Source organism: Macaca nemestrina, chromosome 15 (assembly GCF_043159975.1).
Source record: "Macaca nemestrina isolate mMacNem1 chromosome 15, mMacNem.hap1, whole genome shotgun sequence".
In the NCBI taxonomy this organism is placed as follows: Eukaryota; Metazoa; Chordata; class Mammalia; order Primates; family Cercopithecidae; genus Macaca; species Macaca nemestrina.
Genome location: NC_092139.1, coordinates 97,933,691 through 97,950,478, shown reverse-complemented (window position 1 = coordinate 97,950,478; position 16,788 = coordinate 97,933,691). Strand labels below are relative to the sequence as shown.

General features: G+C 50.4%; 1 protein-coding gene across 2 annotated transcripts in view; it reads left to right on the top strand.

Annotated features, from left to right (window-relative positions):
- Window positions 1-7,752: 7,752 nt before the first annotated feature.
- LOC105487240 (TBC1 domain family member 10A) overlaps window positions 7,753-16,788 on the top strand; it is a 35,019-nt gene continuing 25,983 nt past the window's right edge. The window contains exon 1 of one of the 2 annotated variants that reach the window (XM_011750628.2): window positions 7,753-8,022. In XM_011750628.2, the coding sequence (XP_011748930.2) occupies window positions 7,814-8,022 (209 nt within the window). In that variant the 5' untranslated portion in view covers window positions 7,753-7,813. The remainder of the gene's footprint in view (window positions 8,023-16,788) is intronic. The other variant, XM_071080383.1, reaches the window with a different exon arrangement.

The following is a 16,788-nucleotide window of genomic DNA, read 5'->3' as shown; positions in this document are numbered from 1 at the left end:
TCAGTTAAATAAGACTTGTCCCTTGGTCACCTGTGCCCTGCCCAGACTCGATGCAGTGGTAACAGTGCAGAGTGGCATGTGGCTTCTCTCTGAGGATTTTTGGGCTTTGTAACTAAATTCTTGCTGCCCTCATGCTTTTTATGTATTAGAATCATATTCGTATTGCCCTTTTAAAACATTGGGATCCTGCAGAGGCCTGCCCCTTGTATTTAACAGCAATACAGGAAGCATGGCAGGCACCACGAAAACCAAGGATAGATGGTGCAGTCCCTGTGTCAGTGGGCGGTGGTTTCCTGTCGGCCTGGAATCCCATCACCTGATTGATTGGCTCTGTGGTCCTGCACAGGTGCCTCATAGGTGTGTAGATATGATGCGGTTTCTTTAAAATGTATTTAACAGATACTTAATTGTACTAAGGTCACGTGCCAAGGGATAAAATTTAAATAATTTACTATTTTAAGCATTTTATCCATTTTAACTCACGTAACCCTCATGTGAGTATTCCTGCTTAACACTTGAGTAAACTGAGGCACAGAGAACATAAGTTGCATGCCCATAGTCACACACTATGAAAGTGAAAAGAGAATGTGTGCAAAACACGTCACAGTCTTGGTTTCTGAGTAAAGGCAGGCTGTTATCTTTAGAATCAAACTATCACAGGGAGATAGGCGATGCTGTGGGTGTTGAGGGAGGAAGGTGAGAGCCTGTTGCTAACAATTTCCTGGTTTTAAAGCTAAGGCTGATTTCATTGGGAAGATCTCACGTGTGTGTAGCCCCTGAGAATTTCCAGTGCCTTTTATTTGCAGTCCTTCCATTTGGCCCTCCTAGCTGCCCCATCAGGTCATCTCCAGGGCACAAGAGGGGTGAGACCATTTCCCAAGGTCACAGAATCAGCTCTCTAGTCACCAGCCTACCCCTGCCTCTCCCTCTCACCCAGAGTCAGTACCAGTTTTATGGCTTTATTACCAACTGCTGGGTCCCTCCCATTTTCAACTTGATTGATGGGATGTCACCCCTTATCCTGTCTGACATTTGCCTCTGGCCTGGTTGCTAGAAGTTTGTCCCAGGGGCCAGAGTTGAAATTTGGCTTCCTGAGGTGGGCTTTGTGGTTTGGGTGCCTCAAGTGAGCCCACTGTGGTTGCCCGGCAGTGGCCAACACCAGAAATACCCCTGAGCACCACTGGGTCTCATTCCAAGAAGGAACAGGGTCAGGAGACCTGGGGAGTCTCATACTCCAAGCTCTTCTTTCTTTCTGGGAGCAGTGGGCAGGTCATGGTGTCAGGGCACTCACCCCCACAGACTGGCAAACCCTGCAGAACTTCCGTGGCTGAGGCTGTGACCGGAGGCCAGGAATGCTGTTGGGTGGAATGTGAGTGAATGGGCCCTTTGAGCTGCCCTCTAGAGAGCAAATCGTTTCCTGGAGCTCTGAATGAACATCTGTCCTGGTTTGCTCAGACGCAGAAGCTCCATTGACCATGAGGCCTTGCAAACATCAGTGGCCACAGGCCCAGTATGCTGCCTGGCACTGTACTAGTTTAGGACCTGCAGCATGTAGGTAGCGTCCTGGTGTTTATAATACAAAGCTGCTCTGCGCAGCAGCTTTTCGGATTCTTCTTGCAATCTCCTGAGGATTATCTGCCCCATTTTTAAAATGAGGTGGAATACCCAAGGTCATGTAGCCAGTGAGTGCTCTGGGGACCACACTGTCTGCTGTGTTCCACCAGACCACACTATGAAATAGGAATAAATGTTCCTGTTGCAGGACTGCTGGGAAAATGGGTGGAGTGGCACTTAAGTCACCATAATTTTGAAGACTTGCACGCAGAGGGCTCCAGGAATTGTAGACGATAAGGAATTTCAGTTCTACCCACTACTTAAGTACTTGTCATGTACTCTTAGAGGAGGCCAGTAATGATCAGAACCCTTTTACTTTAAAATTAATATATTGTATTAGAGAATATATTAAGTGGTTATATTGGGTTATGTTAGGATATATACTTGAATGGAAATACATGTACTATTAGCAATCGTCATATTTCACTTATCCTGTAATTAGACAAGAAAGCATAATATAGCTCTACTCATGGGTATGCATACCAGTGTATAAGATTTTTAGAAGTTTTTAAAAAATAAAAGCAAAATGTAAGATCTTGGAGATACAATCATTAACTCTTACCAGATACAGAGATTTGCTCTTAACTATTCTGCATTGTTACTTTTTTTTTTTTTTTTTTTTTGAGACGGAGTCTTGCTCTGTGCCCCAGGCTGGAGTGCAGTGGCGCGATCTCGGCTCACTGCAAGCTCCGCCCCCCCGGGTTTACGCCATTCTCCTGCCTCAGCCTCCCGAGTAGCTGGGACTACAGGCGCCCGCCACCTCGCCCGGCTAATTTTCTTGTATTTTTAGTAGAGACGGGGTTTCACCGTGTTAGCCAGGATGGTCTCGATCTCCTGACCTCGTGATCCGCCCATCTCGGCCTCCCAAAGTGCTGGGATTACAGGCTTGAGCCACCGCGCCCGGCATTGTTACATTTTTTAAATTCTGCATTGTTGCCGGGTATGGTGGCTCACGCCTGTAATCCCAGCACTTGGGGAGGCTGAGGCGGGCAGATCACCTGAGGGCGGGAGTTCAAGACCAGCCTGACCAACATGGAGAAACCCTGTCTCTACTAAAAATACAAAATTAGCTGGGCATGGTGGCACATGCCTGTAATCCCAGCTACTACTCATCTCTACTAAAAATACAAAATTAGCTGGGCATGGTGGCACATGCCTGTAATCCCAGCTACTCGGGAGGCTGAGGCAGGAGAATCGCTTGAACCCGGGAGGCAGAGGTTGCAGTGAGCCGAGATCGCACCATTGCAGTCCAGCCTAGGCAACAAGAGGGAAACCCCGTCTAAAAAAGAAAAAAATATATACACACACACACATTCTGCACTGTTAAATAAAAGAACACTCCGCCTGGTGAGTGCCCTGCCACCGGAGCACTGCCACTCCCTGACACCATGCCCTGCCAGTGCTCCCAGCATGTGAGTCAACAGTTCTAGGTACCCTTGGATGCTACAATCCATGAAGCAGGACAAGATAAACTGCTGCCAGGCACAATGGCCCACCTATAGTTCCAGCTGCTTGGGAGGCTAAGAAGATTGAGCCAGGGAGTTCAAAGTCAGCCTTGACAACATAGTGAGAACTCATCTCTAAAAAAGTTTCTTTTAATTAAAATTAAAATAGAGCATTACAGAGAATACTGTCATTACAGGTGGCAGGCGCCTGTAATCCCAGCTACTTGGGAGGATGAGGCAGGAGAATCTCTTGAACCCAGGAGGTAGAGGTTGCAGTGAGCCAGGATCGCACCATTGCACTCCAGCCTGGGCAACAGAGCAAGACTCCCGTCTCAAAAAAAAAAAAAAAAAAGATGGCATCTGGACTTTTTGCTCATGGCCAGTGCTCACAGGTTTCCTGAGTACATGCCAACTGCACATTCCAGGATCCAGGAGAGGGGCCTATGTGAGCTGCTCAAGCCCAGCTGTTGGGAATGACCCCAGCAGGATGAGACTCTGGTATATCAACACATTCTATCTTCAAAAGAATGTCTACAACAGCACGTTCACCAGGATGTTCCACAGCATTGCCTAAGGCCTCTGAAATTGTGTATTCCAGTGAGCCACGTGATACTGTAGAGATGCTTTTTGATCGTTCATTCATTGGTTCACTGTTCCCCCTGCTTTCTCACTCCAATCTAACAACACAGGCTGCTTCTCCTTCAAGGGGAAACAGCATCCGCTGCCATGCTTCTTGTACACTATTCTCAGTCCTGCAGAAGGTCTCCCTCATTTTCGGCCCTCACCACCTCCCCAACCCCTACTCCAGCATTCTCCACACCTTACCTGGCTTTATTTTCTTATTCTCACTGCCTGATAGATGCTCTATGCTTATTCATGATGTCCCTCCTCCATTGGACTGTAAACTCTGTTGGGCCAGGACTTCATCTCTTATTCACCAGAGCAAGCTTGTCCAACCCACGGCCCAGGACAGCTTTGAATGTGGCCCAACACAAATTTGTAAACTTTCTTAAAACATTATGAGATTTTTTTTTTTTGCAATGTTTTTCAACTCATCAACTATATTGTTAGTGTATTTTATGTATGGCCTAAGACAATTCTGCTTCCAGTGTGGCCAGAGAAGTCGAAAGGTTGGACACCCCTGCACTAATGTCTGGCTCATTATAGGTGTATTAAATGAAGAACTCTGGAGTTTGGCCAGGCATGGAGGCTCATGCCTGTAATCCCAACACTTTGGGAGGCCAAGGTGGGAAGATCACTTGAGCCCAGGAGTTCAAGACTATCCTAGGCCACATAGTGAGACCTAGTCTCTACAAAAAAATACAAAAGTTAGCAATTTCACACAAGAACACCCAGCTGTTGAGGGGCATAGCCACGAAGTGAAGTCTCCCAAGCCATGTGCCATAGATTAAATTGGGCAGACTCCCCCGGTGCAGCCATAGCCTGTGTTGGGGAACATGCAAGACAATAATGAATTTGCAATTACTTTTGCAAGCTTCAAATGCCACCACTCCTGGCATTTATTTATTTATTTATTTATTTATTTATAGACGGAGTCTCGCTCTGTCACTCAGGCTGGAGTGCGGTGGCATGATCTCAGCTTACTACAACCTCCGCCTCCCGGGCAAGCTTCAAATGCCACCACTCCTGGCATTTATTTATTTATTTATTTATTTATTTATTTATTTATAGACGGAGTCTCGCTCTGTCACTCAGGCTGGAGTGCGGTGGCATGATCTCAGCTTACTACAACCTCCGCCTCCCGGGTTCAAGTGATTCTCCTGCCTCAGCCTCCTGAGTAGCTGTGATTACAGGTGCCTGCCACCACGCCCAGCTAATTTTTGAATTTTTAGTAGAGACAGGGTTTCACCATGTTGGCCAGGCTGGTCTCGAACTCCTGATCTCAAGAGATCCACACGCCTCAGCCTCAAAGTGCTGGGATTACAGGCATGAGCCTAGCTCCTGGCCATTATTTACTGGGCTTCTCCATGTGTCAGGTGTTTAGCGCATACGGTCCCACTAAAGTCTCAGAACAGCTCTTCCAAGGAAGAATTTTTTCACAATTTTCAATTTATAGATGAGGAAATGGGCTCAGAGAGAAGTAATTTGCTCAAGATCACAGAGCATAAATTCAAATCCTGGAGGTTTGATTAAAGAAAATTAGAAGCTGAAGCATCAGTGGGGTAACATCTATACAATCTCCTAAAGATGAACACTCAGGGTCTCTAATCTGCCCCCTCCCCAAATATCCCTGGGGTGAACGTCTCTATATTTGTGCCCTCACAGAGCTGAGTAAGAACATGTTTAGGATATGACCCTAGGGATAGAATTATGAAGTCAAAGGGTCATGGATACTTTTCTTTGCTGTACTTGAGGCTTCACATCTGCCCCAGGTATGTCTGGCTCCTCCCCTCCCTTTCCTGGGATAGGCCCACACCACCATGAAAGACCCATACTGCCCCTCCCGGGAGCTGGGACCAGGAGCCCACCACTGTGTCTGCAGTCACTGAAGAGAAGGAACATCCTCCCAGACTGAGGGTTTAAGACCAAAATAGCCTGTGCCCACTCCCATGTCTGCTCTTGCCTTGTTTATGGAAAGTCAGAAGCTCATGGAATGTGAGGATTGTACAATGACGTCATCAAGAATGTCCGGGCCACATGGCATCAAGGTGAAATCATTCAAGGCTCAAGGCCCCCTCTTGGGGCTTGCCTTGGGGCCCTGAGCAGTCTGTCCCAGGCCCTGCAGCCAGGCCTGAGTCTTCCAGTCCCCTCCCCTCTCTAGGCCTGTCTCTCCCACAGGTCTACAGGGAGTGTCAGATGACAATAGAATGTGACTTGTAAACCATAAAGTACTAGACATAAGTGAGGAGCTATCATTATAGATCCAAGAGTTGACAATCTCTAGGGTCAGAAGTTAGCTGCTAGGGGCTAAGCCCATACAGATAAAATTGGCCCATCCCTCCAAATATAAGCAGTTGGTAAGAGCTAAGTTCGAGCCCGGGTGCAGTGGCTCACGCCTGTAATCCCAGCACTTTGGGAAGCCGAGGCAGGTGGATCATGAGGTCAGAAGATTGAGACCATCCTGGCTAACTCGGTGAAACCCTGTCTCTACTAAAAATACAAAAAAATTAGCCAGGCATGGTGGTGGGCGCCCGTAGTCCCAGCTACTCAGGAGGCTGAGGCAGGAGAATGGCATGAACCAGGAGCTTGCAGTGAGCTGAGATCGTGCCACTGCACTCCAGCCTGGGCAACAGAGTGAGACTCCGTCTCAAAAAAAAAAAAAAAAAAAAAAAAAAGAGCTAAGTTCGAACCCTGGCTCTATTCACAGCCAATTCTTGGACCTTAGGCAACTGACTTTACCTGACTTTACCTCAGTCTCCTTAGCTGTAAAATGGGACTAATAATGGTGTATATCTCATTGCTAAGAGATTACAAGACATGTTGCAACCAATTTGGAAAACAGTTTGTCACTTCCTCAAAAGGTTAAACAGTTGCCATATGACCCAGCAATTTCACTCTTCCTTATCTATCCAAGAGAAATTAGAACATAGGCCCCCACACAAAAGCTCGTACCTGAATGGTCAGAGCAGCATTATTCATAATGGCTAAAAACTGAAAACACGCGAATGACCATCACTGATGAATGGAAAAACAAAATCTGGTCTAGTCCCAGCTCCCAGGAGGGGCAGTATGGGTCTTTCATGGCAGTGTGGGCCTATCCCAGGAAAGGGAGGGGTGGAGCCAGACATACCTGGGGCAGATGTGAATCCAGAAGCTCTGATACATGCTACAATGTGGATGAACCTTGAAAATGTTCAAGAGAAAGAATCCAGACATAAAAGGCCATATATTGTATAATTCCATTTATATGAAATATCCAGAAAAGGCAGATCTATAGAAACAGAAAGCAGATTAGTGGTTGCCAGGGATTGGGGAAGCCAGGATGCGGAGTGACTGCTAACTGGTAGGGGTTTCTTTTAGGGTGATGAAAATGTTCTAAAATTAGAGTGTTGTGATGGCTGCACAACTTTGTAAATATGCTAAAAATCTTGTACACTTTAAACGTGAATTTATGGTATGTTTATGTTCCATAAAACTGCTGGGAAAAAGACTGCAGGAGAATGTAGGTAGAGCTTTGGGCGTGCGTGGCTCAGTAAACGCTGGTGATTATTAATAATTAGGTCTCACGAGATAATTTAAAACCCCAGAAGCAGTGAGTGCGATGGGACTGCCAAACTTCTCGCTCAGGCTGGGCCTTTAAGCCGCTCTGCGTCCCTGAACTCACTTGGGCCTCCTCAGAGTTCCTCATATATGAATGGGGGAAACAATCCCTATCACGTCCTTGGGGTCTCGCAAGGAGCGGGGCTCAGGAGGCAGATGAGGAACATGGAGGAAGCCCTGGGCCTCTGGCTCGCGCTCTGCAGTAGGTGACAGGCCCCGCTTGAGGCCAACCCGGAAAAGCCCGAGCTCGTCCAGGTGAGTTCTTGTGATTGGCAGCCCAGAGGAGGGCGGGGAGGGCTGCGGTGACGGCTGCCCCGCCCCCTCACGTCGGGCTTGCTGGCGCCCGCCGGGGGAAGGTGGGCGGGGCCCGGGGTCTGCGGCGCCCATTGGGCGTGGGGGGAGAGCTCCCGGGTGGGCCTGTAGCCCCGCCCCCTCCCTTGCGGCGGCCAATAGGCGCCGCGCGTGGGCGGGGCGTCGGCGGCAGCCGGGCGGCTGAGGTGGCCGCTGGGGCTCAGGCGGCGGGCGCGGCCGGGATGGCGAAGAGCAACGGAGAGAATGGGCCGCGCGCGCCCGCGGCCGGGGAAAGCCTGTCGGGAACCCGGGAGAGCCTGGCCCAGGGCCCCGACGCCGCAACCACAGACGAACTCAGCTCTCTCGGATCCGACTCGGAGGCCAACGGCTTCGCCGAGCGCCGCATCGACAAGTTCGGCTTCATCGTGGGCTCACAGGGCGCCGAGGGCGCGTGAGTAGCGCCGGGGGTCGGGACTGAGCGCGGTACCCTCGCGGGGGGCCTCGACACAGACGGAGGCGCCCTCGGGACTTGCCGACACGTCCCCCTTCCAAGCAGGGACCACCAATCCCCCTTCCCTCTCCTGCCCCACCCCCACCATCCCTGCCTTCCCAGACCCGCCCCCTTTGCAGTCCTACTTCCGACCCAGGGGGCGGACGGGCCCACACCTCCACCTGCCACCTCCACCCTCCAGACAGACTGACCCGCCCCCAGGAAGGACCGACTGTGCCCTCCTCCCAGCAGTGGAACAGAATGACAGACACTGCCCCAAAGCCACCCCTGCCTCCAAGGCCTTAGGGATGATTGTCTCTGCCACCCCGACAGGCTCCCAGATGGCTGGCGCCCCCCTCCATAGACACGTATTCTCCATCCCTCCCCCTCCCACAAACCCACAGATGCCCTTGTCTCCCCGCCCCCCACACTGCCCCCACACCAAGAGACCTCAGACCGACTTCAGGACTGACTGCCCTGCCCCCACCCCTTCCCAGGACAGACTGACCCTTTCCTCGAGGCACACATACCTTTGGATGGACTGACATTGGTCGCCTCCCTCCCCTCAGCCGCATCCTAGGACAGACAGTCCCTTCTCCTCATGGAAGGGTTAGAAAATGGCCCCCTACCCCCTCATACACAGCTTCCTCCACTGGCACCGGCAACAGGTGGGCAGGTACTCCCCCTTCCCAGCACCTACAGGGCGACAGGGAGCACCACCACTAGGACAGACCGTCAGCTCCAGCAGCCACAGGAGGCAGTAGATGGGCTCTGTGTGTGTCCTGGAAACATGTGCCTCCTCCCAAAGGCAGATCTTGGGCATGGGACAGGGGCAGGCAGGGAGACAGCAGGGTCCCTGCTCATATAGCACCCCCTGATGTCCTATCCCGAGGGCACCCAGACACCCAGCTAGCAGACAGAGAAATGTGGGGCAGTGGGCTAGCACCTTGCCTCCAAGCTGGGCCGCACGGTGCCCCACAGAATCCCCTGAGCCCAGGCCTCAGAGATCATGTGCACAGGCGGGCGGTCCCCTTAGAAAAGATGGACTCCATACCCCACTCCCATCCCAGCTGTCCTGTCATGTGAGACCAGTGTTGTGCACAGAAATGACAAGGCTCCCTCCTGATGTGTGCTTTCCATCCCAATCACCAGTAGGAGCTCCTGAGGCCCTGCCATGACCCTACTCCAGAGAATATCCTTTCTCCCCATCTCTGACCAATTGAGATTGTCCAAGGTCATCCCAGACTCTCTCATGACTTATGGAAGCCCTTTGACTGTCTAAGAACCCCTGTCACTTCCGGGATTTTCCCCAGCCCTAAAGCCTCTTATTCACCAGGCCTCCTTCTTCCTTGGAGAAATCCAGGCCCCTCCCCTAAGGGAGTTCCCTCTCACCCACTGGATCTGTCTCCTCCAATACCTCCCTACTGGCTCACAGCAGGCTAAGCTTAGTCCAGGACCCAGAGAGAGCACCCCTCATTCTGAACCCTCCCCGTGACTGATGCGTTGTCACAGTTCCCCAGGGATTCACTTGTGAGAACTTAGTGGGGACCTGGAGTGTTTTGAATTGAAGAGCAGTCACCTGGGATTAGGGCCCAGGGAGGGGTGTGGTCTTGAGATCTGGGAAAGGAGTTCCCAGTTGCATTTATGGGACCTTGGAAGGAAGAGCTCAGATTTGTGGGAGAATGCTAGGGCATGAGTATTCCTACTGCATGCTTATCAGGCAATCAACCACATCTTGGGGTGCAGAGCAATGAGATATATTAGGAAAAGGAATTACACTTGCTAGCTTTGTGACCTTGGGCAAGATCCTGAATCCCTGAGCCTGTTTACTCACTGTAAAGGGCAACAGTAACACCCACTTCTCAACATTACTCTTGGGGGTTAAATGAGATCAGATATGTGAAGGTGCTTAGCACAGCACTTGGCACAAGTAGTGGCCCAGAAAATGTTAGTTTTCTTTCTTTCCTTCTAAGGGTCTGAGAAATGAAGAGAAAAATGAGGGCATATCTCTGGTATTTGTGGGCAGAGTGAGGCCCCAGTGGAAGCACCTCCCTTTGGCTGTAGTCCCCAACCAGGCAGCCAGACATCTGTCTTTCTTACCCCACAACCACAAACCCGGGATGTGGCTCTGCAGACACCCTCTACATTGCTGCTGTCTGTAGGGCTGGGACTGAGGTCAGATCCCAGGTCCAATTCTCTCTCCCTCCCTCACTTTGTGGAGCCTGTCGGTCAACCCAAAATCTCTGGTATCTGAAAGCTTCGATGTTCCCTACTTAGTTTATATTGTGGTTTCAAAAAAGCCAAGAGTAAGTCCCTGCCCAAGGCCATAAAGGGGAAGTTATGGGAAGTTTCAGGGTGACTGCCCTAAACCCAGTCTTGTGGTTGAAGGCTAGGAGTCCATGTTCTATGCTAGAGAAGTGAAACGTTAGCACTCATGGGTACTGTGGTGATGGTGGGGACTCTGACTCCAGATTAGAAGTCCATTTCAGTTACCCTGGGCCAAAGGTTGTCTCAAGACATTTTGGTTGTGGAAGTTGCCAGGCCCTGGGGGTAAGAAAGCAGGTCACAGGCTACCTTACTCAAGTGACTATTAGCTACATGGTATGAGTATATCAAAAAACCATAGACTGCACTGTAAGAGATATATATATATATATATATTTTTTTTTTTTTTTTGAGATGGAGTTTCACTGTGTCGCCCAGGCTGGAGTGCAATGGCACGATCTTGACTCACTGCATCCTCTGCCTCCCGGGTTCAAGTGATTCTCCTGTCTCAGCCTCCTGAGTAGCTGGGATTACAGGCACCCATCACCACGCCTGGCTAATGTTTCATATTTTTAGTAGAGATGGAGTTTCACCATGTTGGTCAGGCTGGTCTCGAACTCCTGACCTCAGGCGATCCACCCGCCTTGGCCTCCCAAAGTGCTGGGTTTACAGGCGTGAGCCACTGTGCCTGGCCTGCAAGGGATCTTAATAGATTGACCAGCTCAGACCTTCTCTCTCTCTTCAGAGAGAAGAACAACTTGCTTAAGATCATAGCATATTAGTGCAGAACTAGGACTTGGATTTAGGGTTTCTGACTCCCAGGTCAGTACAGTTTCCACTGCCTTCACCATCCATAAATATGGCCTTTGGTCCCTGCAGGACATCAGGTGTCAGACAGGTAGAACAGAAGTGTCTTAGCAGTCACCTGCCTGCTCTTACCTTCCCTGGCTTAGCTCAGCACTTTCGACTCTCTCAGCAGTATATGAGGCTAATAGAAGTAGCCCAGAAGGATAAGAGTATGTTGTCATTACCAGTTCATTAGACTGATTAGCTTCAGGACTAGGAAGAGGCTCATTCACCTTTTTCTCCTTAGTCTGCAGTGGAGTAATTAATACTTATTTACTGGGAGACATTTCAAGTTAGGAAGCTGAAAGTGGCGGGGCATGGTGGCTCACACCTATAATCCCAGCACTTTGGGAGGCTGAGGCAGGTGAATCGCTTGAGCTCAGGAATTTGAGACCAGCCTGGGCAACACGGTGAAACTCCGTCTCTACAAGAAAGTACAAAAAGTTAGGTGGGCACCTGTAATCCCAGCTACCTGGGAGGCTGAGAGATGGGAGGATCTCTTGAGCCCAGGAGGCGGAGGTTGCAGTAGAGGCAGAGGTTGCAGTAAGCCAAGATTGCGCCACTGTGTTCCACCCAGCTCTTTTTTGAGACAGAACATGACCCTGTCTCAAAAAAAAAAAAAAAAAAAAAAGGCTGAGCACTGTGCCTCATGCCTGTAATTCCAGCACTTCGGGAGGCTGAGGCGGGCAGATTGCTTGAGCCTGCCTGGAGTTCAAGACCAGCCTGGCCAGCATGGTGAAACCCTATCTCCACAAAAAATACAAAAATTAGCTGGGTTTTGTGGCATGCACCTATAGTTCTAGCCACTCGGGAGGCTGAGGTAGGAGGACTGCTTGAGCCCAGAAGATGGAGGTTGCAGTGAGCTGAAATCATGCCACTACACTCCAGCCTGGGAGACCTTGCCTAAAAAAAAAAAAATGCTGAAAGTGACCTTAGAGCCTTAGAGATGGCCATTAGCATACAGATAGATAAACTGGAGGCCTGTGAGAAACCTGGAATTCCCGATTCCCAGTCCTAGGCCTTTCCATTTCTTCACCTTATCTGTCTTTTGAGCCTACTCTGCAGGGAAACTTTAGTGAGACTGAGATAGTCCCTGTCTGCTTTTGAGTAGTAGCCACAGGCAAGAAAGCAGCTAGCCAGTAAATGATCCTGTGGGTGGCATAGGCATAGAGCAGAGTGCCCACAGCATTAGTTCTTCTGGCTTGTCTGGAGACCGAGTTGGGCATTGAAGCCCAGGAAGGGCCAAGCGCAGTGGTTCATGGCCGTAATCCCAGCACTTAGGGAGGCCAAGGCAGGCAGATCATTTGAGGTCAGGAGTTTGAGACCAACCTGGACAACATGGCGAAACCCCATCTCTACTAAAAATACAAAAATTAGCCAGGCGGTAGTGGCGCGCACCCATAATCCCAGCTGCTCAGGAGGCTGAGACAGGAGAATCGCTTGAGCCCGGGAGGTGGAGGTTGCAGTGAATTGAGATCATGCTGCTGCGCTCCAGTGTAGGTGAGAGAGTGAGACCCTGTCTCAAAAAAAGAAAGTCCAGGAGGGACCAGATGAGGCAAAAGACATGTTTTCAGCAGGAAAGGGTGGGAGGAGTGATGATATCCCTCCTGTCACTTTGGGGCAGGAAGAACAGACTTGTTTGGTGGCCCTTCTGTAGCATAGAGGAAGTGGTCAGGAAGGGAAAGAAGGATACAAGTTGTATACCAGGTCTGCTGGCCCGAGGGAGGTGACCTGAGAGAGGTGGTCCCTGACCTTCTCGTTTTCCTATATGATTGTCAGGTCTGGCCTCCTGAGGCTGAGAGCTTCCCACCCAGCCTCAGTCCACTCAGTCTGCAGGCCAGATGAGGTGAGGAGCTATGCTCTCTGGGATCCCATGGGTGTTGGCTTCCTGTTATGGGAGCAAGGGATCTGAGCTGGACCCAGGGAGAAACATCTGGAACAGCAGTATTGCCTTCTTCAGTTACCATTCCCTGGGCCTTTCATTACTAGCCAACTTTGGAAATCATAGAACTGGCTTAATTGGCATCCTCATAGTTTATTGTGTGCCGGTTTTTATTGGAGTAGGGTCAGGGCCCTCCTGGCAGGCCAGATCCTGACTCCTTGCCTTATTCTCTAATTTGTAAACTCAGAGCATCTACTTTTCTTGAGCTGTTACAGATCCCAGGAGAGCATGGAGCTGGCAATGAGGTGGTCCTTGGGTGGCCCATCTGGAAGGAGGCATTTATATATATGGGGCCCTGGGCTGTGACTCTAGACTGCAGGCCTCTCATTTTCTCTCATTTTTCCCTTCTTAGCCTCAAAGGAAAATCCGGTTTGGTGGCGCTGTGAGTGTTAGGGCCTCAGACAAGACCTGACTTGGTAAAGGAGGGAGCTGGCACACCAGCTGCTATGCTGGGAAGGTGCCTGTGTGTCCGCCTACTGGGAAACTCTAAGCTGTGGGAAAGAGATAAGACGGTAGCACCTACTTGATGTTTTGTCCTACCAGCATCTGGGCCTGAAACAGGACCTCCCAAGGGGCAGTGAGTCCTGGCGCTGGCCCAGCCACTCAATCTCTTTATACCGAGGTGGGCGAGAGAAGGTGCTGTATGCTCCCTCCTCACACAAGCTCCAGAGTCTGGCTGGCTATGTGATCTTGGACATGTTGCTTCACTTCTCTGAGCCTCAGTTTCTTACCTGCAAAATGGTTATGATAACACTGACTTTGGAGGATCGTTTTGAGGTTTAAATGAACTAATGTTTGAAAAAGTCTGGCACAGGGTAGGTGCTCAGTTCTTCTGCCTCTTAAAGACTGGAGCGGCTTGTGGTTCTATGTTTTCATTTTCTACTTCCATCTTTGGCTATAATGTTGAGTGTCAGTGAGGCCCAGCCCCTGTAGGCAGGAATGAACCCTAACCTGTGGTGAATCCTCACTTCCCCTGAGAGGGGTGGTTATCCCCATTCTGTGAATGAGCATACTGAAGGCCGAGGAGAAAGTGCCTAAGGTTTGCCAGCTGGTAAATGGCAGAACTGGGACTAGAACCTGTTTCTTGACACTGAATCCAGTAGTGACTATGCCTTGCTAAGGTGGCAGTGGGCAGGGTGCCAGGTGCTTACCAGTCCCTAAGGCCCTCACACCCAGGGCAGAAGTTAGCAGGAATCTAGCTGCCTCCCCCTCCCAGTCTGGCAGGCAAAGCAGGTGTCAGTACAATGAAAGGTCATGGCCATCAAGCAGGAGAAACGCACAGCGAGGAAAATCCTTGGGAGAGGTCCTGGAAGCATGGCCAGATCAGGCCTGGCCTAGTTCTCCCATAGGCCAGAGTCCGGATTGCATTGGTCTGACCCCAACATGCTGCATAATGGCCATTTGACTTTGATATCTAGTCTGTGCCTTTTGGAAGAAGTGTTACTTTGTAGATGAGGCAGGGATTATGTTGCTTGTACCGGTGAGGAATCTGAAGGTTGGAGAACTCTTGCTGTCAGTGTACTGTGGAGCCAGATCAGAGAGGGATCCCAGGTCCTCCGACTCTCACCCAGTGCTCCTCTAGCTGCATAGCACTGCACGTTCTCTTCCCCTTTCTCCTCCTCAGTCAAGGTAACTGAGCCTCCAGGCTCAGGATGCACTGCCAACCAGAGCAGAGCCCTGCCATCATCCATCCATTATCCTAGCTGATCACTTCATCCCGCAGACAGTACACTTGAGGGGTAAGAGGCCTCCTTTAACTGATTAGTCTGCCCCTGGTAAATCTATTGCCGCAATCCTGGGCCCAGAGACCCTCTCTGGCAGGGAGAAAACTGTACTGGCCACCCCACTGGCAAGTCAATGCTCCTGATACTTAACCTGCTTAGAAGCCCCCACCTAGGATTTCATGCCAACTTTGGCTTTCTCTGTCTCATCCTTCCCTTTCCCATCTCTCCTCCTCCTACCCTACCCTACTGCATTCTGTGCCCTGTCTGGGTCTTCAGAGGCTGCCATAGCTTAGCACTCAATGCCTCCTCAGGTAGAGAAAGACTCAGCAGACCCAGCAGCCTGGGAGAGCAAACCAAGGCTTACTTTTGCCTGCTTATCCATCTTAGCAGTGAGCTTATTTACCACACATTTATTGAGCATCTACTCTGTCAGACCCTGTGATTTGGGCAAGAGATACAGAGCTGAACAAGATGTCTGTGTTTTATTGCCCTCAAGGCACTCACAGACTTGCTGAAAAATAGAACCACAGACAAATCTTTCCAGTGTTGAATGATGAAGGCTGTCATCAAGGCATGCAGTTCCCCTGGGAGTATAGAGGAAAAAGCAGCCAGCCCCACCTACAGGAGCCTAGAAAGTAGTAGCATTTGATCCAGGTTTCAGAAGAGGCAAGGCAGGGCTGTCCTTTGGATGAGAGGGGACCCATGTGCAATGTCCCTCCCAAAAGCAGTTGTTTGAGCCAATGGCAGAGACGACAAGAAGAACGGGAGGCAGTAGGATGATACGAAGCAAGGGTAGGTTAAGGAAATGGGTTGGGTGGTCCGAGTCTAGCCTTGAATGTCAGGCTGAGGCCTCCTCTGTTGCATAAAAGTTAGTTCAGGTCTGGCATGGAAGGTGACCTAAAGAGGAGCTGGACTGCAGGCAGTGAGACCTGTTGGGAAAATCAAGAATGGCCTAAAAGGTGAGACCTTGAAGAGGTCTGGAGCAGTGAGGATAAAGAGGCTGGCAAATCATTAGGGCTTGGTTCATGACTGCCATGTGGGCTCATGGAGAGGTAGGAAGACTCTGGACTAGCTGAAGTGGCTTTGGCCTCTTACAGAGTCCATTCTAGAGCCCTCTGGCTACAAGGAAGCAAGTCCAGTTGTGGCCTTCCTCTGAAGTGGGCAGTGGGCTGCTAGTGACTGTGCTGTGTCACAGCTCTGGGCTCCCCAAGGTGCCTGGTATGGCTGGCTTGCTCAGGGCACATCAAGGGGTTCTTTATCTCCTTCCAGCAGGAGAGTGGGTTGGCTGACCTGGTTGGGGAAGGAGTAGGTTAAACAGTGTTGAGCTTCCTCGTCTCTGCCTGGCAGACATGTTGGATGGCAAGGAAGGATGCAAGGAGAACCAGAAGAGAGGAGTGGCACCTGAGGACATGGAAAACCTACCTTAGGGTGGTATGGCAACTGGGGAGGGTTTGGGCCTTTGGACACAGCATACACTGATCAAGGGGAGGCAGATGGCAACTGGAGGCTTGTTTGACCTCACCTAGCACCTTTATTCTGTTCTTAGAGGTGGTGCATTGGCTGGGACAAAACCTATGAGAAGGCAAACTCCTCAGCACTTACGAGGGGCACCACCAGTGGCATCTCAGAGATGCGAGATTCTGGCTGGAAATGTGGATTTTAGGCTAGAGCCCTGAGAAAGGGCTCTGAACCAGGCACAGGGGTCAAGAGTGTCAGTGATGGCTCCACCACTGACCTTTGTAATATGTGACTTAGGCACATCCCTCACCCAACCATGGGGCTAATGCTTTCAGTTTTCTTCACCCAGCACTTACTATATGTGCAGCCCTGTGCTAGGCTCAGGATATAGACCTGATCCTGCCCTCACAGGGAAATCAGACATTAAACAAGTAGTTTCAACCAGCTTGGGCAACATAGTGAGACCCCGTCTCTAAAAAATAAATTAGCTGG